The 27,075-nt window shown below is 40.2% G+C and overlaps 1 protein-coding gene across 3 annotated transcripts; it reads right to left on the bottom strand.

Annotated features, from left to right (window-relative positions):
- Positions 1 to 313: 313 nt before the first annotated feature.
- On the bottom strand, positions 314 to 19,252 carry gpcpd1 (glycerophosphocholine phosphodiesterase 1). Of its 3 annotated transcripts, XM_036549383.1 has the most exons (22): positions 19,174 to 19,252; positions 18,660 to 18,756; positions 18,189 to 18,232; positions 17,787 to 17,897; positions 17,377 to 17,467; positions 17,178 to 17,262; positions 15,549 to 15,624; positions 13,657 to 13,698; positions 13,138 to 13,261; positions 11,432 to 11,666; positions 10,820 to 10,982; positions 10,197 to 10,329; positions 9,501 to 9,555; positions 9,091 to 9,183; positions 8,340 to 8,417; positions 8,168 to 8,204; positions 7,489 to 7,547; positions 7,293 to 7,358; positions 7,038 to 7,174; positions 6,093 to 6,228; positions 5,197 to 5,357; positions 836 to 1,031 (listed from the first exon to the last, which is right to left on the bottom strand). In XM_036549383.1, the coding sequence occupies exons 4-22, from the start codon at positions 17,833 to 17,835 to the stop codon at positions 836 to 838; spliced, it is 2,016 nt and encodes a 671-aa protein (XP_036405276.1). In that variant the 5' UTR covers positions 17,836 to 17,897; positions 18,189 to 18,232; positions 18,660 to 18,756; positions 19,174 to 19,252. The 3 variants fall into 3 exon arrangements, with proteins under 3 accessions (XP_036405278.1, XP_036405276.1, XP_036405277.1); XM_036549384.1 differs by lacking the exon at positions 18,189 to 18,232; XM_036549385.1 differs by lacking the exons at positions 18,189 to 18,232; positions 18,660 to 18,756; positions 19,174 to 19,252 and having other exon boundaries at positions 314 to 1,031; positions 17,787 to 17,835.
- Between the last annotated feature and the right edge of the window lie 7,823 nt (positions 19,253 to 27,075).

The following is a 27,075-nucleotide window of genomic DNA, read 5'->3' as shown; positions in this document are numbered from 1 at the left end:
AGGTGAAGTTCAAACTAAATCGGCTATATCTTTAATATTAAGCAAAGAGGATGCAAACTGATTTGTGGTGCTGTTACGCCCGGCACAGGAACACCCCTGCCTCACAGCCCTACAATCTCAGTAATAACTAAAATAAACAAACTCCTTAACAAGAAGCAATATATACAAAAAGCTACTTTACAGCATTTTATTTAACTGAGGTATTGCTAATTGGCTAAATAAAGTTAAAGAAATATAAAATACAGTGGCAGTCCGAGGCTAGACTAAATCTAAAGGCCCAAGCCTCCTCCATTTTGGGTGGTTTTTTTTTTTGATTCTGTGCTGTTCCCTTAACAGTAACTCAATTTTTTGTATTTAAAGTGATTACTCAGCAAGCTGTTGTGACAGCATGTGCATCTGAAAGTTACGGAGCTACATTCACTTCAGTATTTCCTCCACCTGAGCAGGGCTCTTACAGCCGAGCTGAAGACCATGCTCACAGGAAAAAGAAAAACTTTGTTGCCTGGCGACCTGAAACACCTCTCAAAAGTGCTTCGGGCGCAGGTGTGTGTGCGTCTCCGGTGAACAGAATCAAAAGGTATCGATTAGTAAGCAGTCGCATCTTAAGTTAAATAGCAGCCATAATCAAAAAAAAAACATGAAAATAACAGGACGTTTTCTGTACGTAAATTAAATAGTCTTTCATGTGATGTGGGCGGGCAGGTACTCAGTGAATTGGAATGCAGACCTCACGTTGGCACACAGCCCTCTTTCCGTGGAACAGAAATCCTTCAAGTGAAAAAGTAAAACCTATGCATGCATCGCCCCAGAGCGCCCAGGCCAGGTTTCTGGGGGGTTAAGAGGAGCTCAGCCCTGAGTCAGACTCGCCGCTTCCGGCCCCCGGGCGCCCTCCGCACGGCACCGAGGTGCAAGGGATGCTGTAGCAGGAGCAGGCGCAGCTCTTCAGCGTCTCCTCCGAAATCACCTCTTGCAGAGACACCTGCTCCTCTACTTTGAAGATGTTCGGCTGCTCGACTTGGTCATCCCAGATTCTACAAGAACAAGGAGAACAGTTCTCAGAGTTAGTGGATTCAAATGAAATGTAATGGCTGGTCAAGTCCCATGATCTAGATAAAAAACTAACAAAGGTGCCATACAGTGTAACATTTATAAATCCAAGCATCTAGGAGGGAAATAAGATTATTTTAGCAAAAACAACATGAAACACAAGAAGAATAAAAATGTCAAATGTTCCAACAGTTTCAAATGGTTCCAAGAACAAAGTTGTAGTTGTTGAAAGTCTAACCTCATGGTAAAAATTTCTTTCTTCAGGACTACAACATAAGGTAATGCAAACAACCCCCCCCCCCCCCCCCCCAAAAAAAAAACAAGCAAAATAATCCCATCATCAGAGGTGCATTATTAACAAACTCTTGGGTGGTTATCTACTTGATTTTCTAGCCTGCAGTTTCACCTTCAGTCCACAAGGAGGTGATCAAGGCAGCAACACAATGGAAAAAAATCAAGTCGATAAGAACCCTGTTATTAGTAATAATGCTCAACTTTGACGAAAACACACAGGAGTGCATAGCAAGGCCAACATACCTTTGAACTGTTGGACCAAATATATCTATACTACACACAATCACTGCTGCTTAATCTTTACACTTCTATATAATGTGAGGCTTGCTTTCATGCATATATGTTTTCATGTACAACACTGACAATACATAGATGACCTGAGAGAAAAAAAACAAAAAACAGAAGCGGTTCAGGGTATGACAAAAATACAAATAAAATGTATAAGCCACACTTCCATCAATAGGAGTTTTGAATCAATTACATATCATAATCATACAATACAAAAGTATTTGAATCGTACTTCTAAGACATAATTGTGATACTGAACGCCCCTAACAATGTGTAGAAAAGGAAACTAAGAACTCTTTCACGTGCCTGCCATCTGACAACCCTACCTTTGTCAAGGTGCAGTACTATGGTGGCAGTATTATTTCTTGTGTAATGTTGACACATTACATTTTTATTATTGACCCCCCTTATTGGCCGTTTTCGGCTGTGTACTCTGTGTCTCTTGTTGACTCAGCCTTTCAGTAAGTGTGAACAGCAGTGTTTGGGTTTATGGAGTCATGCTGTCAACTGCAAAGACATGCCAGCAATCCAGCAACGCGGGTGCTCTGATCTCTTCGCCTCATTTTCAGTCTGCTGAAGTTAAATGAGTGACAGCATGCACACACTCAACGAGGGTAGAGAAGAATAAAAAAAATACCCGGGATTATGTGAAAATTAAAAAAAATATTAGCGTGGGTGATGACTTAATGTCATGTATAGGCATGAGCTCGAGGGGGGGGGGCTTGGGAATTGTACAATGATGGTCTGGGCAGTTGACTAGTCACTGGTGTCAGGGATGACAAAAGACTACGCTGTCAAAGAGATTTCCAGTTAAACGACACCCTGAGGTAACCGGTAAGAAAATGCCATGCTGTTTCCCCCCTAAACTGTGCAGCATGATTAGTCAAGCACCACGCATCATTCTTGCGCAGTTCCCTGTGCAGTAAGTGAATAAGGTTGCTCAGGCATTAATCTGGAGCAAAAGAAAAAAAAAAACCAAAAACATCCAAAGTGAGGAACGCAGTCAGGAACTAGAGAAACATTACTGGTATCTGCAGAACTCGGGCCAATGAAATTTGGCGGCGAGCATTCGCAAATTCTGAAAGAAAGAGGCAGAGTTATCACAACAATTCCTCAACACAACCAAGCTCTTGGTCAATGTCCCTCTAATGCCGTAAGGAGAAGAGGTAGCCAAACTTATAGCCTCTATTCTTCCTAATATAAGTCATACTTCTGAGTTCTTTGTCAGAATTACTTGTTGACTACACTTTTGATGTCAGAGGGAAGTACAGTCCTTACTCACTGACACATTACTGGCTTACTCTGCTGTTTCTCTCAGAGGGAAGCATACTCATTACTGGTTTACTCTGCTGTGTCTGTCTGAGGGAAGTATACTTGTCACTGGTTTATTGTGCTGTTTCTCTCAGAGGTAAATTCACTTGTTAATGGTTTACTGTGTGGGTTCTGTCAGAGGAAAGTATACTTGTCACCGATTTATGCTGCTGTTTCTGTCAGAGAGAAATGTACTGGTTTAGTCTTCGAGAAGATTAAGTGAGACGCATTCATCAACCATCTAACTTTTTCTGCCACTTGTAATCAGTGTTCTTTCCACTTCAGTTTAATCTAATACTACAGGAAATACCACTCTTTTGGCGGTCTAAATATTCTCAGGACACACACTGAAAAGAATTTTCCACATATGAAGATATCTGAAATTAATCCAACCGCTGTAACGTGTTCAAGACATTTGAGCTTATTTTTCCTTATGATTCATCTAGCACCACCTTATTGCAGAGAGAAAGATGACAGAAAAGATAAAGAAAAGAAGGAAAAGCTCTTCTTAAGATACACATGAACAGGCTTGACTACTTCCTTGTCTCCACCATGCTGCCCATATTCTGCCTCAACGATAAGCGTTTGGTCAGACAGGTTTGGTGATAATGTTCATTGTAATAAAATGGGTTGGGTTTGCTTTACAAAGTACTGTATAGTGTTTTATCTTATGTAGGCCAACTGTATAGATTATAATTTTGCTACTACTAACTTGAAGGTTTAATGACTGGGGCAAATCTGTGTGGCTATTTGTACAAACGCTAACAATACTGTTGTTGTATAGTACGGTTTACCAGTACTTACTCATTTACAAGTGCACATATACTAGTTGCTTTACTACACCATCCCTACTTGCAAAAGAAATAATTCAGCACTGTTGCTGTTAACTTTAATTATTTTTGGTTATGAATAGAGTGTTCAACTGAAATTGAATCTTCATCAGACTTATATTTTAATATGGAAGGTGATTTTACAACCACTTTAACTGGAACAATATATAAACAAGTGTGTTTAATCTGTAATATATCACACCACTGTATTTCCCATTTCCAATATGTTAATTTCAATTTGCATGATGTTCAAGGAGTCGCACCAGCTCTTAAGTATTCTGCCACTCTGGACAGGTTTTTCTGAGAAAATAAAAGATATCTGGGTCACCAACATTACACAAAGGTTTGCGTGACAATGAAGACACTCACAATTTGGCAGATAGTCCACAGTCAGTCTGTAACTTGGCCAGTGGAGACGAGGCACATGAGAATAAAAGCTGGTTTCAAAGAATATAATGGCTGCATCCTTCTATCAAGCATAATGACATCATGCCGCATTAACAGCTGATGTTACCTTATGTGAGCAAGAAGGCATCTCTAATCCTTAGTATTATCATTCAGTGTTACTGTCTGTTACTTAACCAAAAGTTAAAAAAATACTGAATTAAAAAAACCATTTAATTCAGTAAAATGTGAAGCATAAAACTTTCTGCAAAGAAGGAAAAAAACAATGGATATGCAAAGTATGTGTGTATGTGTGTGAGGGTATCTGTGAAACTGTGTGTGTGGGAATATGCTTATGGTGTTTGTCTGTGTGTTCGCATGTATGTAATCACCCAGGTGGCCATGTGTGCATCCTTACCTACAGACTACAAACATTCCTAGATCAAATCACAAACTTCCTTTTGTCACACTCATCCTGTCCTGACCAACTTTGCACTGACAATTTAAGAATTTAAGAAAGAATTTGGGTAATTTAAGTTGTGCAGCTATCTCCACCTGTTTAAATGCAGAGCTCTCCAGAGCTCTCCATTTGGGAATTTGAAATGAGTGGACAACTGAACATGAATTAAAAGACAAACAAACAGTCAAACGCATGGCACAGTAAATGAATCTCACTGAAACACTGTTATCCTCACTAATCAGGGAGGATGCAGCTCTGTGCCCGCATGTGTATGAGTGACTGGGGGGTCAGTGATTTCTGTCAGCTCTCCTGTGCTCTCTGGGAGTGTGGCTCTGCCCTGTACGTTTTATATTACATTACATACATTACATACATATCCAGAGCGACTTACGTAGGTTACAGTTTGTACACGTTATCCATTTATACAGCTGGATATTTATTGAGGCAATTCTGGGTTAAGTACCTCGCCCAAGGGTACAGCAGCAATGCCACAGCAGGGAATCGAACCAGCAACCTTTCAGTTACGAGCCCTGCTCCTTATCAACGCACTACGCTGCTGCCCCGGTAACGGTCTGGGTTTACCTGTCGTAGATGAGGCCGTCGATGCCGTGCTCACGCAGCTTCCTGCGGGTCTCGTGGTCGTTGTTGTCGTCGCCCCAGCAGAAGACCACCAGGCCCTTGGCCTGTGCCTCTTTGATGGAGTCCATGTTCTTCAGCAGGTCCTCGGTGTGAGCGCTGATCCCCTGGGAGAGGAGAGAGTGGTGTTACATGCGTCACGCGAAAACCGCAACCACTGCTATCGCACACTTCACGTGAAGACTCAAACAACTTATCTGATTTTTGCTGTAATCCTAAATCTCTGCCGTTACCTTCCAATCCTCCAAGTATCCTTGTTAAGAGCTCTGAATGGGTGAAAAGTGCTATATAATTTATTATTGCATTGTTTTGCCTTTGAGTTAGTGATGGACAGCACATGGTAGCTCCATCCATCATGAAGTTCATGATGCCTCACTCTGACATCCACCTTTCACCCATTCATGCAGTTCATTAATAACATTAATAACAATTTTGTCATTCTTTTATCCATCCATTTGGCAGATGCTCTCAGCACCAAGAAGACCATTTTAGTTTGATAGATGCACTGATAAATGCATATCAGTATCAGTCACAATACAGTACAGAATCAAGCTGAAAAAGAGCACTAATATAACAGCACACAACAGTAACTGTTTTATGTACACACACGGTGCCAAACGAACACCTTTAAGAGCACCATACCAACATCATCCTGTGTACACATAATGGCAGCAATGACAATATATTAATGACCTATTAGAACAACATTACCTTATATTGGTGGTTTACATGGTGTGCAATTATCATCTGATTAGTATGAGCTTGGGTGTGCGCAGTGGATCACTTATACAGTGTGCACTGCAGAAAAGGTCATTCAGGTGTGTGATCCAATTCTAACTCACCAAAATGTCCTCACTCTGTGCAAAGCTCATTGCTATTTGAGTGGTCTGGCAGCGTATGTCCATGAGCTCTGGGTAGGACTCACAGACCCCTTGAGTCAGAAATAGAATGGGGTATCTGTTCTGTTTCCTCCGCACCCTGCAAAGCAAACAGTCATACTTCCAGTCACATGGAACACAAGACCCTTTTCAGTGAAAAGCTGCCGCTTGGTTTGCTTTACACACACGCACGCACACACATACACACATACATACACATACACGTACATACACACACATACACACATACATACACATACACGTACATACACACACATACACACATACATACACACACATACACGTACATACACACATACATACACATACACGTACATACACGTACATACACACATACATACACACACACGTACATACACACACATACACACATACATACACATACACGTACATACACACACATACACACACATACATACACACACATACACACATACATACACATACACGTACATACACACACATACACACATACATACACATACACGTACATACACACACATACACGTACATACACATACACGTACATACACATACACGTACATACACACACTTCTTTGAAAGAGCTAGTAAAACTCATATAAGGAAGTCTGACCTCTAACTATGGAAAGGCCAAGAACATGACCCTGGAAAAACTGCTGGTGTTTCCAGACAAGTAGACAGTCAGATCATGTTTGTACTCAAATCTTAAGTTTTGACTAGATTCAATGAACCTTAAGATTAAGTCAAAGCTTATAACTATATTACCAAATACAGTATTAATTTTGCAGTACAGGGTTTTTAAATGTATAATTACTATACTAGTAATATAATAGGTAGACATTAAAATTGATCAGGCATAAACTGTTTGATGTTCATGATGTATATACACTGTATCTATATACCTACATTGTGCAAACATCAGGATCAAAGCAAGAGAAGACTATTCTTCTTTTTCCAGCATTCTGGTAGACACATTTCAGAACGATATCCAGGTAGAAGTTCATGTCAAAGTATGACGACAAGTTTCCCTCCCAGGATCCATCCTGTGCAAAAGACATGCTTTTAAACAGCCAATCACCATTCATCAAAGTAGCCACCATTCACTGAATGTCATCAAATGAGCACAAATAAAGCAATATTATAATATTAACATCATAAAACCTTCAACTGTGTAATCCACTTCAGTTCAATGTTGAACCCCACGTGTTCTGGAACAGCTTGAAAGATCTTTAAAAAAAACATACATGATTTTACAAAGTCAGTACAGCAACAGCTTGGTCGTAAATTACTAAAAAAATATAGTAATATGAAATTAAACATATCAAACAGCCTTATTTGTGCATGCTGTTGGTGCTACCTGATGTAAAGAGGGGAAAGGCTGATGCTCTGCAATGTATTCCTCTTCATCCAGAGAATCTGTGAAAAATATCCACTGTCATTTCAAAAGCAAATCGATCTTAAAGCTTAAAACCCCAGGGCACAATTCAATCTAACTTTTACACATGTACACATGCAATGGAGATACAGAACGTAGAATACACACATATCTAAATAAAACAAATAAAACAACTGTATTTATCATTGTAGTTTCACAAAAGATTAAAGAATGGTCTTTCATCAAGGGAAGTCTAATGCATAACTAACCGGTAATTTTATATTTATGCAAAAAAATAATTTAAAAATATATATAAACTTTACAGAAATATCTCAGCCGTATTAAATTGGATAATAAGACACAGAAATGCTTCGAAGATGGGAGCGTAGACACAATCCTGAGCTTTGCATCTTGGAACTTGATAACTTGTTTAGCAAGATAATCTCGTAATTATTGACAAAATGCCAAAAACGTCATCACTTTTCAAGAAAACATCATGTGGGCCTGTAACAACAACAAATTAAAAAATAACATCTGCCATAACAAGCAGTCATGACCAATGATGACCTATGGCAGTACTAGAAATAAGCACTAGTCATTGGTCAAGTACTAAGGCTAGCAGATCAAGGAAGCTGACAGCATAAAATCTGTTTATAAATACCTTGTTCATTCACCTTCAAGGCAGTCACATGGGCCAGCTACAGAATACAAAGGGGAAACAGTTACATACCTGAACATCAGTACGCAGACAAATGTTTCAGTAAAACCTTGGACACAATTTAAACACAGATGGGTCTTTCAGACGCGCTGAGATTTTAGCAATGGGTCTTCACCTTTAAAAGCTGTAGTTGGTCAAATGTGAGATCCTTCACAGGAACTTCAAATAGTTCCAGAGAGTTTTTGTCATTTTTCTGTGAAGAACAAGAGGTGCAGGTTACAGCTTTTCAGTTGTAAATCAATAATTACAATTTAACACAGTATCCTAGCGACGTGCTTCTGGGCAACAGTGTAGTGTTGTGGTTATGGAACATGGCTTGTAACCCAAAGATTCCTCAGTGAGACATTGCTGTTGTTCTGTTGGGCAAGATAAGTTGCCTGAATTGCTCAAATAGCATCAAGCCGTATAAATAATAATACATAAGCAAAATTTGGACTAACTATGCAGCGGTTTGCGCTTATAGGCAAATTCTTTAAAAGGAAATTAAATCATTTTTAAGAAGATTTGTGTTTTTGTGTGCTTAGCAAACCAATGAATAATTTTCTGTAGGTGGGGAAGTCATCACTGGTAGTGTTTAGCATATGTAGCACAGATGAAATCAGATTTTGCATTGATACACGTTTTGAAAAGGCACATATTTTAAGACTAGAGGGACAAGGATACAAATAAGACACCTGCAATCGTCTATTAATACAACTGGCCAAAACAATATGGCCAGGTCAAACCATTTTGGACAGGGTGAAACCATTTTGGAATGCTGTTTATGGAACACAATTGGATCAGAAGCTTGCCGGAACTTTCTGTAAAACAGACAGTGAGTTTCTAATCAAGGAGTGAGTGTCTTTCACAGATCCACCAAGCGTTACCTTTTTTGTTGAAATACAACAGGTGAAGTCGTGATACACAATCGGAACACAATCTTTGGAGAGATGGACATCAAACTCCACGTACGCTGCTCCCTGGGAATGAAAACATTAAAAACCCAATGTGTGAATGTGGCAGGGAGCAGTGCATTATCCACATCAACTGTACAACTGTGAAAGTGAATGCACTGAGGTGGAAATGTGGAAGAAAATAGAACTTGAAAAACTTCTTCTTCCCTCTGTGATTGATCAGGTTTGCAGGCTAGTATCACAGGTTCACGGAGTACTGATGAAAATTAGCTACTGGTTCAATCTGCCACAACTCACTAAATGTTGCAGTGTATGTTAAATATTGTATGTGGTCCCTGACAAATAATGAAATCACAATCAAGTAATTAATGTCCTTCACTCACGTAATTCGCAGCACTTTTGAATGAGGCGATGGTGTTCTCCCTTATTTTGGTGTGTCTGAAATATGCAGACATACATTTCAGCACATGCATATTAACAACACAGAAGTCTGAGACTGCACTCACTGTAACAGCATTTCACATGCAGACAATGTCACATATATCCTTGACTGAAGAGACCTGCATGTACATAAATTCATTTTTTTCATTCATGTTCCAATATTTTCCAGTCATTTTATCCACTGCTGATACATTAGTACTGATAAAACAGGAGCAGTACAAGTTTAAATTTATTACGCAAGGTGAAGGCAGAAGAATGACGTGGCTCGATCGAATCAGAGCGCAGAATTATATTGTGCGTCAGCTATTAATCTGTGTGCTGTTGGCACTTAACTATCAGGTGGTTCCACGTGAGACAGCGAGATGCTGTGTCTGAACTTCACTGCTATCAGTCCAGGCCCACTGCTTATCACAGCACCGCCCTTGTGTACACAGCCACAACCTTTGGCATCCATGTAAATGCTGACGGCTTCCAAACGTACCCACTGACCACTTAACATTTCTTTTTCCTTCTGTCAACAGCTGTTTATTGATTTTTCTGCTTCCCAGCCCGACACTTTCCCCCTCATTACCTCACCACCTCCCTTATCCTAATATAAGAGGGAAAGCCCAAACAGTCACGGGGCGGACTCCACTCACTTCGCTGCATGGTGAGAGCTTCCAGCTCCTCTGTGCCCCACGTCCAGGGCACTCCTCTTCCTCCAGTACTTAGTGAAGGAGGAATGCATGTCGCACATGAAGTCCTTGATCGGCCTGATGACGATGTAGTCCACTGAAACGAGAAAGGACAACACAGACAATCTTTGTGACTGAACATACACTGCAGCACGTTTCACAGCTGTGTCATTTCTGAAGAAAATCTCAGTGTTTCCTCTCCACTCCTGTGGACAAACAACAGCATCACTCCAATCACAGAAAACTGCTGTTAGAAACCTCTGTAATGAGACCCCTTTCCCTAACGCTTCATCAAGGAAGATTTACACTCAACCTGCATGTCAAAATTTACATCTAGTATAATTCTCATGTTTTTTTCACACAATTTGTATCCAAATCTAATTCTAATCTTTCATATTCTGAGGGCAAGTCTGAATTTATCCCAGTGGGAAAGAACTATTTCATAATTAAGAATTACTTCATAATTAAAAAGTGACCAGTGAGGTTCTCAAAGGTGAGGAAGACCGAAGTTCAAAGGAAGCAGATTTTCTTTTTTGTGTTCCTGCCACCATGCACTGTCCTCCTCTAATCTCCAGGAAGCAGCTCACCTCGCACTTTCCCGATGGCCGGCCTGGAGTTGCGGCCCATGATGGGCAGGGTGACCATTCCTGTGTTCTTCCCGCTCTCCACGAAGGAAGAGGAGAGGAGGCAGGCGGTGCCCACGTGCCCGGGGTGATCATCGCCCTGCATCACCTTCTCACTCAGGTCCTCCTGCAAGGTCACACAGACTCATTATTTCACAGGACATTCACAGCACATTCTGTTGCTGCCAACTGATGTGGCACCCAGACATGCATTCAGTAGAGTGCCAGGTGAAACCTACTCATATAGGAGTTAGGAGGGGTGGTAGGGTAGCATAGTGGTAAGGAGCAGGGCTTGGAACTGAAAGGTTGCTGGCTCAATTCCCAACTGGGGCACTGCTGATATACCCTTCGGCAAGGTACTTAGCCCAGAACTGCCTCAGGAAATATCCAGCTGGATAAAAGGATAAAATGGAAAATTGTAGCCTATGGAATTTGCTCTCGATAAGAGCATTTGCTAAATGCCAATAATGTATTGTAATGTAATGTAAGTTTGGATGGAGACAAGCACACACAGGAGGTACGCACTGGGAAACACAACGTTGCCGACCATTCAGATCATGTGGTTACATGACTAACCTCAAAAAACTCAAAGGTGAGCTCCAGGTTGTCAGGGTCCATGGTGTGAATGCTATACTCAGTCCACTGCGCGGGTTCGAGGGCGTAGCCGCACTCTGGCTGGGAGTGGCGGGACTTGTAGCCACTCCCACTGATCATGCTGATCTCCAGAGTGGTCGTCATCTTGTTCCAGGAGGTCGGACTCTGCTCATCTTCATCCTCGTCTTCCTCAGTGCCCTCCAGCATTAGCTTCAGCCTGCAACAACCAGGTTCACATAAAACTAATCTTAATAAAACTCTGGTCGAGACAACAGTGAAAACCACGGAGTTTGTATGATTACACACGTTCATATATTTTGAAAATCATACATCCTATACAAGATTTGGGTAGCTTGGGTGTGTCCGGTTAAATACACCACAATGTTTATGCAGTGTTATAGTGTTATAGTTAGTATAATGTACAATGTTAGTATCCATACTAAAGTTCCTCTGAAGGTAAGAAAAGACAATTTTTTCAGGTGATGGTACTGGCCCTGTTTGGGCTCTATGCAAATGAGGCAACAGGAAAACAAGAAAAAACAGCTTACATGCTTCTGATATCATAGTCCCAAAAGTTAATGTTTACCCATTTAAAAATAAATATACTGCAGTATATTGAAAAATATGCTGTTTGGTCCAAGAATATATGGTAAGTACATTGACATATTAAGCCCCTCAGAAATATATTGCAATATACCAAAACAGCAATTATTCATTATATTACATTATTACATTATATTATTAACATTTAGCAGAAGCTCTGGATAACTTACATCAGTTACAGTTTTTTTAAAATGTTATCCATTTATACAGCTGGATATGTACTGAGGCAATTGTGGGTTAAATATCTTGCCCAAGGGTACAGCAGCAATGCCCCGGCGGGGAATCAAACCGGCAACCTTTCGGTTATTTAAAAATATTGTAGCGTGCGCTGCCTGCGAGCCTGGGGAAGGAGGAGACGGGGACAGGATATTGCAGAAGGAGAACTTTTATTTCCTTAACTGACAGACTAAGGTGGGTTGTGCGTGTCACCCACTGAAAGCTATAAACTTCTATCACTTCCAAACGGAACAAACAACTCATTAACGTGAAAGAAAATCAGAGCTGCTAACAGGCTCGCTCTGCAGACCTACGCTCATCAGACATTTCTCAATCTCAACCCGTTTTTCCACTTCATCTAACTTTCCCCGCCCTAAAACCCTGAACCACCCAATTGCGACCACATACCCCTTCAAACTTAGGAACGAAACCCCATATCCCTTGGGCCACCCTGCCCAGCCCCCGGTCCTCATAGGCATCCTCACTGCAGGGGACTGGAGGGCAAAAAACTGCCAAAACTACCCCAACCGGTGCAAACCAGTACAGCGACTTGGAGCACAGCTCAGAACGCTACAATATACTGCACATGTATAAGTAAAGACTAAAGCATTTTCAGAAGCTGTCCTGAACTCTTTTGTATTTTCCCCCTTCCAGGTGTGACCTAGCAAAAGCAAAATAACTGATGGGAAAAGCACCCAAGGCTCACTTTCCCATCTTATCGACCTACTAGTTAATCAACAAATAGAAAAAATATCTATTTTTGGAACAACACACATATATATAGATTTTTTTTTTTTTTTTTAATTCCCTCCCTTCCCCCAATTGTCACATTACTCTCGTGGCTCCTGGCCTTCAGCCAGTGGTTATACCTGAATCGCGACTTCTTGAATTTCTTCTTGGATATGGACACTGCGGACTTCTGCGAATAGTGCAGCCGTAGGCGGATCTCTGTCTGACACGTCAGCCATCCAGAATCCACACATTCCACACCATCTGCAGTGCGCACAACGCATACACATTTAAACATGGAACAGTTTTCATGTAGGTGAGTGTCAACTTCTTTTAACTCAAAATTAAACAGGAAAAAAAGACAATAAAAACGCTACTACTTAAAAGAAATGAGAGGTCAATTTTTCTGAATTATTCATACAGGTTTCAACCCCCAAAAAATACAATCCCATATAATGCAGTAAGTCATTGATTCTCAGCTAAGGTTCTTTGCAGCTAAAGCTTTCTAGCTAAATCAACCAACTTCTGTCTCAGTTTTCTGAAGGTCACAGCCTTGACTGGGCAAGGAAACACATTTACCAAAGACTGTAAGTCTTTCATTATCATTGCGTTGTTGCACAATTCATCAGGTAGTATTTACAGAGGTGAATATTACTTACTGTAAAAACCAAACTCTCCATCGTCAATAACGAGGTCAGACTCTGAAACACAAGACCAGCATTAACAACTATGACACAAACAATTACATAGTGCTTACTATACTTCTTAGTACTTAACTTCAAAAAAGTATTGCTTAGTGTAGAGCATTTCCATTTCTTTTTAAGTTCACTTTTGTTTTTCCAAATGTTTAGCCCAAAATTCAAATAGGCCATCCACATGGAATGCTAGGTTTTCTGCTGTTGTTTGACCACAGGAGAAGAGAGGGCCTTTTAGGCTACACTTGATTTTCCTGTGATTAAATGCAGAAGAACCAGTGACGCAGGAATGCAAATGCTCTGCACCTGGTTACTTCTATAATTTTGTTATTTTGGTTTAGTTAACTGAAGATCTATTCACAAATTTCAAGACCTAAATAATTACACATTGTCTCTACTGGTTCTCATAATCACTGTCTTCAACAGCTTTTGTCAGATCCCATACTTCACATCTATGTCCCAAGGCTGTGCCATCTACCCTGACAATAGACTGTTATAAACTGGTACAGTTACATAAAACAAGGCTGTCCTAGCCTTGCTAAGTTGCAGTGAAAACATTACAGATTAGACAATAATTAAATGAATGAAACACATCGAAAAATAATATAGTATCAATTATATAGTAAATATATACATTTATTCGAGGAAAAAAGAAAAAAGAAAACAATAACAGGTTCAAGGAAAACCTTTATGACTCACCCATATATGCTAGTCGCGAGAAAACTCAGCATAGCATGCTGCTTATTTTTGGGGAAAAAAAAAAACCCGAAACCTACAGTGTGTATGTGTGTTTTCTGTTTTAACAGACATGTACTTGGCCAACTGTGTGGCATAATGGTTAAGGGAATGGACTTTTGACCTGAAGGATGCAGGTTTGATTCCTAAAAAGGGTACTGCTGCTGTCCCCTTGAGCAAAGTCCTTAACCTCAGCTAAATATCCTGTGATGTAACAGACTAATATGTTAAAAAATGTTAAGTGTATGAGCTGCCCTGTACACAGATCTATGTAAACGCTATAATGTAATGCAACAGACCTGTCCTTCTTTCTCACTTCTCAAATGTTGTGTTGGTCCAAGTGAGTGCGAGAACCAAAGACCTAAACTACACTGCATTTCGGAGGCTGCAGCCGGTGCTTTAGTAGGTTATGTTTATATTCAAACACAAGGTGACCGCATTGCGGCACTTAATCCAACTCCCCCATCAGAACAGTGCTTCCCCTAATATATCATAATAGCACACCCTCACAACAGCCCGCTCCGCTACAGCCAAGCAATGCTGCCTTCAGCAATGTGGGCTTCTTTCACTTTCTCTTAAATGTGTGTTGCATCACTGCTCCCATCTCTGGCTGACTGTGGACAAATCCGGGCGCCTCACACAAAGCACTTTTGCAAAGCGTACAAAGAGAGGCGTTTGTTACCAAAAGCAACACATGCTTTTTCTATTGCAATTTTACAAGGGTTCATTAAACCTGGCCTGCTGTCCAACTTTGCTTCAAGTATAGCATAAAATTTATAATACCAATTTAGCCTCCAGTTTTTTTTCTGTCCATCCTTATACAAAGGGACACAGGTCAGGCCATCAGGAGAATAGCCCCATTACAAACAATGACTGATGTCAGCTAATCAACAGAATCTTCTCAGACAAAAGCGACACGAGAAGGCCAAGGCCACGAGACAATGCAAAAGTGACATCTGCAATTTGTCCACAGTAGCTGACCACACACTGACAAGTCCCCCGCCCTAACCCTGACCCGGCTAAGCGCGGTAGGGGAAGCACTGTCGTTGTTGCACAAGCAGAGTTATCTGTGTGTAATGCACTGAAACCAAATCGTGCAGTTCAGTGTCTGGGTTTTATACCTGAGGAGTTCAATGCTCTTGGCTGCTGATGCGTCTCCCACTTATTGACTATGACTTGACATGGGTCACCTGCATTCTGCAATTCCAATGTTTAATATAGTGTTAAGATTATGTACGTATACGTAAAAATCACTTTTTGGTCTCATTCTTTGTTGTGGTGTTTTAAACTAAAAACACAGATCTCCAACAAATGTTTTGAGCTGGAAATATTCACCAATCTTCCAGCCAGTCTGCCACAATTGGTTGAAATCTGCAAAGTGGATTCATTAGTCAAGGAAATGGAACTTGGCATCATCTTTCTAAGAAATGTAACATTTTTCTGTAAATAGTTAATAAAACAAAAACTTTTTAACTAGATCTTAAACCAATTAAATCTTAAATTATAATGCTGAGCTAAATCCATCAAATTCTCCTACTTCTTCTAAAGAACTGCTTCTTTAGAAGTTTGACCTGATCTCTTATGGCATTTAAATGAAATACCAAAACAACATTAAATGCTAAGGCCTAGTTTCCTCAAAACAGTTGTGTTTTTACAGTTTGCTGATCTCAGCACGTGAACTCCACCCACAACATGAGGCTTTCTGCCCAGGAAACACAGTATAACTAGTCATTTACGTAAGTTAGTTGGGCTTCTTCTTTTCTGTCTCCAAATTATGCATACTGAAAATAAAAAAAAGAAAACAAGTAACAAGCAATGATCAGTTTTACTTTTCCAATGGCCACTGTGGCATAAAAACTACATTATGCTCTTGTCAGTGTACAATCTTTTCATTGGATCGATAAAACAACACGATATGCTGTTTCTGACATCATTGTGAGAGACTGAAACAAGATCCTGGGTGCAAGGTTCACTCCACTGCGCTGCACCAATGGGTGTGGCTCATGTGCTGAGATTGGCAACGGGTCAGCTGGCACTCTGCCCTCCCTTGGTTGTTTACAAACACCAAATCCACTAAATACCTTAGCGTACGTGGCAAAAAAAATTGCAACAAATGACTACAATACTATGGAGAGCTAAGGAGCATTCTCTCCGTTGAGTAACCACATGAATTCAAATGACCTGATAAAGCCCCTGTTGGGTGCATTGTCCCAATGGGACGGCACTTGTACATTCAACTTGTAGGTCGGAGTTCTAGCATAAAATGTACTACCAAGACTTTTGCTGTTTTATGGCAGAAAGGAAAAAACATTTTTTCATCAGTGGCCAGCTCTCTAAACTGGCCAACCAGTCTCCTGCCCTGAGTTTGCTTTTGGGTTTGACCCTCAATGTACGCTTTAGAACTGGAAGCCTTCACTACCCAATGAGTAGATGAAAGCCTAACGACAGATGAAGTACATGAAGTTGGGAGGAGCAGTCTGTCCTACAACAAAGAATGTACACTTCCTCTATGACCATCAAAAATAATAATAAGATTATAATACCTCCCCTTCAGATATTATGAAAAGACAGTTAGAGCATATGCTTCAGCTTCAAAAATCAAACACATTTTCACCTCTCACCATTACAAGAAACATCACAGTAAAGTATGGAATATGTACAGGCCAAATGATTTTGATAACTGAGAATGAAGATGTGTCACTATATTCTTGACATACGATATGTGAAAAGTGGAAATCAAGTCATCTCACCTTTGATTCCAGAAAGAATCCTTTAAAATAGCGATAATTACATTCAACCCCCCGTGGCACAATGACAGTCCTTTTCCACACAGTGCTGGTGGCGGGAGAGAGAAGTTATTACCAGCATTGGAAAATTAAAAAAAAAACAAAACTCTAGCAAAACTGACTAACAAAGATGCGTTGGTAATTAAGGGTAAACTCCACTTACCCATCGCCTTCCTGGGGTTGTAAAGTGACTGCTTTTTGTGAACACCAGTTTCCCAGGCTATCACAGCTGCCAACAACTGCTATCACCTCACCTAAGGGGACAGGTTTTGCTCAATCTGAGTGTGGGGAAATTTAGCCATATTATTTACTATTATTGCTAGTTCTTAGTAGTATTATGTTTCTTGTAATTATTACTGGTGTTATTATTACATACATATTTTCCTCCGGGTAGCACAGAATGTTGATAAACTCGGTCACTTGGAAAATCTGTTTCTTACTGAGAAAGGGTGTATTTATTACAACTCTGCACCGTCACACATGCAAGGAATGCCTCTTCATAAGAATGACTTTTCTTTGCTGTTTTTTCACTCTTCCAAAACAGGATAGGAACTTATGTGTGACCGGCCTTACCTAAAGACGTTGTTCCCCTCACGGTTAAAGTGACTTGCACGACGTCCATGGCTTGATTAGTTTGCTACCTACAGGCTGACCTGAGATCAGGCATAAGCCAGATGGGCCAACCTGGATGAAAAAACGTAAACAAAAAATTACGCGCATGCAATCTCCTTCACTACTGATGGTGACAGTTTGTTCCTGCCTACCCCGATACAGAATAAAGATATTCTGCTACAACAATCGGTACCTGTTTACCAGTTAACGTACAGCCTAACCAACAAAGCGGTCGCTAGCTAATCTTTACATCGAATTTAGTTAGTTAATCTAAATTGGCTAAACTAGCAAAACCACTCAGAGGATTTAAGGATGACTAACAGTAACGTTAGCCAAAGGACGAGCCGCAATGCAGTAGTTTACCTCGTTTGGGTGCTGTTTGTTGTAGCGGGCTTTCACTTCTTCAGCTGTAACATTAGACATTAGTGACTCAGCGGGCTAGCTAACGTTAACTGTTATGGTTAAGATAAGTAATATTATTACTGATACCGCTGGCTACGCGCGTAAGCGAGCAGTGCCTTTAATCAACGTAGCTTGCCAGCGTTGCCAACAAACGTGTTAGTAACACCAAGATACAACGTGAACCGTTCAACCTTCGTTTCACAAAAAACCCTCTATCACAGCAAATTCAATTAAATTTTATGACGGTTGTAGTTCTCTCGTTTCGTTAAACTGTCTTGTGTCAGTTCAAACCGCCCTAAGCCGGTTCAGACAACAACTGCAATGGTAGCTAGAGAGCAAAGGATGACGAAAAATTTCAAAATATACGTATATCCACCTAAGCCTTTTCGCTAGAAACGGTTTTGCTTTGTAAAACTAGTTTAGATGGTTTACCTTTTCTCCTGGAGGGAAATCCGTCCGATGACGGCTTTTGTTGTTAAATTCTTATACTGCTCCTGTTAACATCTCTCCCTCTCACAAGGCATACCGGCTGTGGAATAGGTCAAGGATTGTCAGCGCCTACCAGATAATTAATTTCTCAACATTTTCCATCTTTAGCTCAATATGTAAGGGACGCCTAATAACGTTATCAAGTGAGAAAATGTAATAAAAAAACGATCTTCCACCATGGTACACAAAGGACTGACTTAACTATGACGAGTTTTATATAGGAGCTGGGAGTTTTGCTCAAAACAGTGTAACAAACAAAGTCGCTAGCTGTGAAGAAAGGCAGTCAGAAAGGAGAGGAGGGGCGACTGATGCAATCCTAAACGTTGTTTATCGGTTTCATTACTTGAAGTAGGCTACAAATCCAAATAGATTTAAATAACTTGACCTTAACTCGCAAAACCCTTGAGTTTTAATTACCGACACAAAGCAAGAGCTTTTCGATCCAGACACCACTTACCGTAAAAGCACTGATACCCGCATTATGGATTACACCTAATACTGGAAGAGGTGAGAGTTATATGTCTCGTAATCTTCACACCATCTTGGGTCTGAGTACAGTCGGCACCGCCTCTGCGCTGCGGATTGGTGCGTCAATAGCTCTCTCCTCCGTTGATTGGCTGATGTTTTTATGTCATCATGCCGGTTTGTTTGGGGGCACTACTAGAACACACTCATGAAAAAAAGATGGAAAACACAATTTTCTCTCGGTATGTCAAATCGGGTGACATATATAGGGTGTCATTCTCTCAAAATAAGGGTGGAATCAAGCAGTAATCAAGACGGGCTTTACATTCCACCCAACCAGTTGCCCCCAACTGTACATTTCCTGTCCCTGTTAACATGTGAGCTTATCCGACAATATCTATGCTTCGTTCGGGGTAGGCTTTTGAACTATATTTTGAAGAGCAACAAAGGATTATCAGTACTTAAACGGCATCTTTAAAGAAACCATGCCTTCACCATGAAAACATATGTTCACTTACTTACCTTACTGCTTACCTGTAATGCCAGTATACTGCTTTTATAAGCCAGCTGACAAATTGTTAGAGAAAATTTCTTTTAGAAAAAAGATCTATCTATCTATCTATCTATCTATCTATCTATCTATCTATCTATCTATCTATCTGTCTGTCTGTCTGTCTGTCTGTCTGTTTCGGTCAGTCCATCTATCTATCCATTTATTTATCTGTCAGTCTGTCTATGAAGCAGTTAGAGGAATGAAAACACTGGGCAGTTTCATTAAAATGGATTAGGAAACAGTGAAGAGATCCAGAGCACATCCAGAGGGTTAACAAGCTTGAAACTCTGAGGAGCTGAAAACACAGGAGACAGGGAAAGGGACAGAAAGTACAGAAACAATGGCACACACTCAAACACCCATTATCCCCACTTTACTGAGGCAACCAACATTTGAGCACAAAAAGCGCCTTTATCTGGGTACATGTAAAATGAAGATTAGACCACAGACAGGTCAGAACAACACACAGCCAAAGAGTGTGCCTGGATTCTCTGTAACAGTGAAAATGAGAATGCTTTCTTACAAACCTCCCTTTTTAAAACACATAGTTACTCACTGGCCTTGGAATGTGGGGCAAAGGTCTGAGAATGGCACTGAATGGTAAATGTGGCGCTTTGTAACCTTCGAGAAAATCGCTTTCTCAGAGGCATAGTGGAATCACATGAGTAGCAGCTCAGCTCACACATGGTTTTACAAACTTGGTTCTCCAGGTTCTCCAGAGTAGAACCAGGCCTGTACCATGGATAGATAGATTGTTTCTGCTTTAGATGTTTGTACTGTTTCGATCACTAGCGTTAAAATGCTGTTAATGTGTTCCGAGGATTTGGCTCCGTTGTCCGTTCTGACCAGAGTTGTAATCTAGTAAATCTGATTAAAATCTCTCGAGCCTCAACATGTGCAGCACATGAAGTTTTCAGTGTCGCCATTTTGATGAATGGTGAGTAGCTTTGTGGGAGTACGTGTTCATTGCACACTTAAAAACCTTTATCTGGGATGCTGCATGCCTGAATCCTAGGAAGTGTACTGTAGCCATGTCCTTGCACAAGGTATTCGTCCTGAATAGCTTCAGAAAAGACACAACCACATAAGTCGACAACATGTAAGATGTGCAACTAGATATAGCTTTCAATGCAGGGCATTGTTTTAAATTTATTAAAAACCAATCTATTCTTCATCCAGTAATTGAGTTCATAGGCTGTGTGCATCCAGAACAACGTTATTAATAGCTGTCTTCCGTGGCCTAACCCTTCGATCACCTCAAACTGCTGGATTGCCTGTGGTATGGAAAGGAAGCCAGTGAATGTATTTGGAAGCAGACATGTGACCATCCAATATCAGCTGCATTAACCTTCAGAGGCAGTAACCTCGGGTACTTATCAGCAGGGAAATTGATTGGCAGCAGTGGCAAACAACAGCATAATTCTGAGCCAATCTGAATCAATCTCATACTTTTTATTGTATTAAAATCAGACAGCTAAGGTCATGCAGTATAGCAGCTGAGAAACAGGACTGGTAACCAGCAGGTTGCTGGTTACTCATGTCCTGAGTGTTGTAAAACTGTGGCACCACATAGGTAATTCTAAGTCAATGTAGATTTTTACAGAAAGCAAATGGTATTTTAAGCACAAGACAGTAACAAGAAGTGAGGAACAAGTTCTTTCTGTGAGGTCAGTCTGATCCGTTTCTAAGTTTTATCTTGGAAACATCTAGCGCACGGTACAGATCGTTCTCTCAGAGGACCCGGAGTGAAGTAAGCCTGTGTCGATCACAGAGATACAGCTCCCTCTAGTGTTCACAAAGTATCTTGACTAAATAATAGGGTGTTGGCTCTGTAAATCCCGTTACAATGGATGATTGACCGTATAATAGGCGTTTGATGTGACAGAAATGATTCATAAGATTGATTTGTCACGTTTTTTCCATATCATGAATATGTATCAACACAGATAAAAAGAAACAACAGGAGGCTTCCCGGTTAAATGACACTCTAATCAGCCTTTTATGTTCATCTCACCATGACAACCTCACATGGGGCTGCAAGGTGAGGTGCATGCAATTCTCAAATACACACGTGCAACAGAATGATTAATTTTTGTGCTGCAAGTCCCGCAGTGCACTATAGGGAAATTGGAGTTCACTGGAGGATAGGCAGTACACCAGTGATGTCATCTGAACAACTCAGCTTTTTTCTTGTGTTGTACTCTGCCTCACTTGTAATTCGCTTTGGATAAAAGCGCCTGCCAAATGAATAAATGTAAACGTAAATGTAGGTGCTTGACAGGTCGCAGGGAGTTGAGAGCGGAGGTCCCTGGCTATCTGACCCAACCATCCTGCAGGGGAAAAATGCCACTGCAGGCTTCCCAGCAGATGGACAGAAAAAAAATAAAATAAATAAAAGCCTACACAGCTCATGCCCAGGGCTGGCACTGCTAAACATAATGTTCTAGGGAGAAGCTATGCAATGTGTCCTGATTTAGGGAATAGTATTTTAGTGTTGCTGGAAATAATTTTCTAGCATTTGTCTATAAAATAAAATGAAAACAAAATTAATTAGAATAAATTTTAAAAAATTGAAATGGTTTAATGCTCTCGTTGGCTTTAGCTGCTAATTTGTACCTTGTCTGGTCAACCTTTGCAACCTTGTCATGCAGTGCTTCTAATATTGTTGAATCTGTATGGTTTTTCATTTGTGTTGTATTGTACCTCACTTGTAAGTCGCTTTGGGTAAAATCGCCTGCCAAATGAATAAATGTAAATGTAATGCAAATTTGTCTGTTCCCTCTGCCTTTTTTATTCTCTCTGGAAAGTTTAATACACTTGTATGGCTTGTATGTTACTATGGAATGTGCCACAACAAAAGTATTTTGTTTACTGACTGATTGACAAATGATACCTGAAGGTTTGGACTCTCATTTCTCATCACAAATGAAAAAAAAAAAACAGAATCAGGAGATTCTGAATTCAGGAGAATCAGAGATTTAGAAAAAACACATACACAAAAGCAAAAAAGGAGATACTCACAGAGTTATGCTGATATTCATTACCAGTCCACACCTACTCAGCTGATTCCCAGCTGGGGCACTGCTGTTGTACCCTTGGGCAAGGTACTTAATGCAGAATTGCCTCAGTAAATATCCAGCTGTATAAATGGGCAACATGTAAAAAATTGTAACCTATGTAAGTTGCTCTGGATAAGAGCATCTGCTAAATGCAAATAATGTAATGTGATGATGTGCAAAATAATATGTTTAATGACATCACTGCTTGAGGGTCTTTTTGAGTGAAAACTTGGGGGGGAGATTCTACCACAGCAGAAAGCTGTGGTAGAACTTGCATGTTCTCTTCTGATTGACAGTGCAGTGCAGGGGGTTAGCAGTTTTATGTTGGTTTGATATCTGCCAATGGCATTTACTGCAGAGAGGTGAGTGATGTTGATGATGAGGGAAACTGCAGTCTCATAAATATTTAACAAACACCTCACACAAATGCTTCCACAACAACTCTTCCCCCTTCCTCTGTTTCTCTGGCAACATACACAAACAGAAATAAACAGCATAAATCATTCTTCCTGGTAATATGACTTAATGGGATAGATGCAAGGAGTTACTGCACAGTTTGGCAGAAAATTAAAAATATATGAAGCTCTATCAGTGTTTTGGATAAAGAGGATTCATATGCTTATGAAATATATTAGGCAACAGCAGGCTTACTTAGAAAAATACATGTATAGCAAGAAAAAATGTTTTTATAGATGCCTTAGCAGCATTAAACTTATGTTTTCTTACCACTTAGATTAAATAAAGCATTGGTAGGATGTTATGCTCACACTACTATCCTTGTGTTTGAACCTCTGGGTTTGAACATTCAGGTTTGTGTGTTTAGGTGTGTGTGTTAAGGTGCTCATAGTTTTTTGACACAGTTCACACTGTAGAGAAGCTTCAAAGGTGTGTTTGGTTTTAAGGTGTGTGTCTTTCTACCATGTGTAATGATTTGGTTTCAACATATGTACAGTGGCTACATTTTGATTGCCAGTATGTATGAAAAATAAACATACTTATCATACTGTAAACACACTGTCAGTCTCGATCAACATCAGGACATGTAAAGGAGTATTCAGCTAAAGGGTTGATGTGTAATTAATTTAATTCAATAAGTAATTAAATGAAAAATTCTTCAAGAATATTACCTGCTTTTTCACCAAAATTCTGGCATATTGGTCTATCTGAAAGGTATTTGCAGACCATGACACTGTAATGTAATTATTAACGGACATTACACCTTTGATCACAGGGCACAGCTTTAGATCATATCTGCTCTTGGAACACAGTCGTCCTGCATTGTGGATTCAGAATATGTAGCTAATTGAACGCTCTGGGAGTCCTAGATCAAACTCGGCTCCCAGGGAGCAATGGAAACCCAATTTTCCTGCCTCAGCATGGGTTAGTCAGTAAAGTTTTATGGCTTCTTCCTAATTAAAGCGCCGTTAACATTACAAAATTGTTTATTTATGGGAATTGATGTTTCAGCCTTAAGCCCCTGATTAACATGTTTGAAATAAAATAATGAAATATAAATTGAATAATGGCAAATCTAATCTGTGCAGGAATAAAATAATGCCAAGAAAATAAAATAAACAAAAACATGACTTACATTTCTTGTTAGTAAGTATTCTCTTCTCCAACACTTTTTTTTTTCCCTGTGTTGATTAGTTTAAATTTTAAATGTAGTCTCTGTTTAGGTTTTATGAATTACAGCTCAGAATTCATAAAAGGGACTTTAGACAGTTGTGTGTTTGTCCAGCAGGGTGTATGTGAATATGTGTGTGTGACACTAATGACCCCGTTTCGGGAGTGTTGTTTCCCTGTAGGTTCAGTGTACAAAGCACACAGCGACTTTCCTGCCTCGATTACACGCTGCGCTTGCTTTTGGTGCCTTTGCCAGACGGCTCATTTTGATTACAGTCCTTCGTCACTGTTAAGAAGCCGGGGACGCTGTCATGCATTGGCTGGAGACAGCGGTGTCTGTCTGCGCCGTGGGGAGAGAACATTGATCCAAGCGAACAGAGCTTTTATTCTGCACCCGGACTGACACAGAGTGGGCCTGTCAGAGCAGGCAGGGGACTGCAGTGCACAGCCTCAAAAACGGATTTTTTACAGATGCTTCTCCACAGGACGCTAGCGTGTTTGTCTGTGGATTTTACAACTGGTCTGTGCCCATTTCCAATACCAGACCACAGGGCCTAAATGGACCTTGAGGCTCAAGAGTTGTGAAAATTATCATGCGCCAACACCACATACAAGATACAGACTGAGAACAGGCCTGCAGCAAAGCTTTCTGTGGAGATGTAATGTTCACAAGCAGGGCTGTGTATCAACAGTTGTCACGATATAATATAGTCTTGTTAAGCAACTTGCTAACCAGTTAGCCTCATCATTATCTAGCCAACTAGCCAAGTTTATTTTCAGACAGTTTTCTGTGAGATAGCTAAGGTGCTAGCTAAATCATTGGCCAGGTAGAGATAATACTGCCACAGAGGTTGTGGCAATGCCTGTACCTACATATGACTATTTTCTACACACCGTATTTGAAAACTCTTATGTGAAAGTCTCATGTTCTATTTGTATCACCCACCACAGTTAACATAACATGTACGTTAGAGCAATAGTGCTATATTTTGAAGCCACGTTTCTGTACTCTATGTTTTAAGTGCTATAAAACTATAAAAAAGATGTCATGTACCATTTTTTAGCCTCTTGCACCACAGCTGGTAGGTCACAACAATTTTCCCTATCATTACTACTTCCTATTCTTCTTATTACTACTGCTATCTTCTTCAGGCTGTAGTTATTATTACTTTTATTCACAGCATTAATTTTAATGTCTTTCTTGTACCACTTCTATTGAAATTGTTAGAAATATTTGGTTATGACACAAAGATTGAAAGACCCTGTTCTCTTCAGATGATGACCTGAAAAAAACACAGGGCCAAGTTACACTGAAGAATTTTGGAAACATTTTGTAGGTTGCTTTGGAATAGTGGTGCTCCAGGTAATTAGATGATGCTGCTGAATTTGTTTAGCGTAACTTGGCTTCATTTAGGTTTTACATACTGTAGTTCAGCATTTTCAGGCCTGTCCTGGGGGCCTTTTACATACACCGAGCCCCTTTTTGTTATTCTGCCTTCTGCTCAGTGTTGCAGCCTTTTAGCTGAGGTTTTGCATGGACTTGCATTCAGGTGAGGAGTTTCCCCAGCACAATAAAAGCTGAAAACCCGAAACAGCACCGCAACCCGGCAGGAAAACCACCTCCCTCTCCAGCATCCTGGTGCTGTAAACTCCATTGTGACTCTGCTGATGTTGTTGGCTGCAGCCCTGGTATTCATACAGTGGTGACAGCGGTTACGCACATGCAGCCAATTTAACGCTTGCATCGTGTTTGAACAGCGAGCACGAGTTCCTCACCAGCTTTTAGTAACATAAACTTACATGCCCACTTCATTCTTCAACTTTGTCTTGCAAAGCTCCTGATTAACATCAAATATCATTGGTCAACCATACTGTATACATACTATACATTCAAACTATACCCATGCATACATAACAAACTACACCTTTCAGTATAGATTTTTTTTCTCTGTAGAATTAGCATATTTTTCATTTACATTACATTATTGTCACTTAGCAGCTGCGCTTATCCAGGGGGGCTTACATAAGTTCCAATTTTATCCATTTATACAGCTGGATATTTAATGAGGCAATTGTGGGTTAAGTACTTTGCACAGGGAGATTCCCCAGCGGGGAACTGAACCAAAAACCTTTTGGTTATGAGCCCAGAGCTGCAGTGCGCTTTGTCTTTAATCTGGAGACACAGAAAAGTTCCTTACATAGCTGTTGTTATTTTAAACACTTCCGCAGCGTCATGGCTTTGGGTGGATCTGAAACATGCACAAAACATTTATTCAGATTAAAAAACAATTAAACAATTGTTTTCACCTGCAGTCTTTTGTTTGTCAGAATTCCGGTATCAATAACCTAGGCCGATAAAACAGTCCGATAAATGTGTTTATTTGAAGACATTGTTATGTCTTGAAACATTACATTGACATTGTTAAGTCTTGAAACATTACTGGAGGTAATGTTTCAAGATATTTAGGTCTGTAGTATCATTGCATATCATTGTATAATTCTACATGTTGTCTATAGGTGAAGCACACACTGTACGTGAGAAAAATTTGGATCTTGTGGTAATTATATAAAAATATATGTAGTATGGCAGCAGAAAGGGAATGGTTGTGGCTGGCTCAGCGTTGGCTCCATCCACTGGTGACAGACTGCTATGGCA

Source organism: Megalops cyprinoides, chromosome 17 (assembly GCF_013368585.1).
Source record: "Megalops cyprinoides isolate fMegCyp1 chromosome 17, fMegCyp1.pri, whole genome shotgun sequence".
NCBI classification, from domain to species: Eukaryota; Metazoa; Chordata; class Actinopteri; order Elopiformes; family Megalopidae; genus Megalops; species Megalops cyprinoides.
This window is presented reverse-complemented; position numbering and strand designations above follow the sequence as displayed.

Bases quoted from the DNA above. Each gene is read 5' to 3' on its own strand.
- gpcpd1 (XM_036549383.1), bottom strand. From the start codon at position 17,835: ATGGACGTCGTGCAAGTCACTTTAACCGTGAGGGGAACAACGTCTTTA. The intron at 13,699-15,548 runs GTATAAAACCCA...CTTGTGTTTCAG, and splicing joins AAGAGCATTGAACTCCTCAG to AGTCTGACCTCGTTATTGAC. The intron at 10,983-11,431 runs GTTAGTCATGTA...GTGACCTTGCAG, and splicing joins TCACCTTTGAGTTTTTTGAG to GAGGACCTGAGTGAGAAGGT.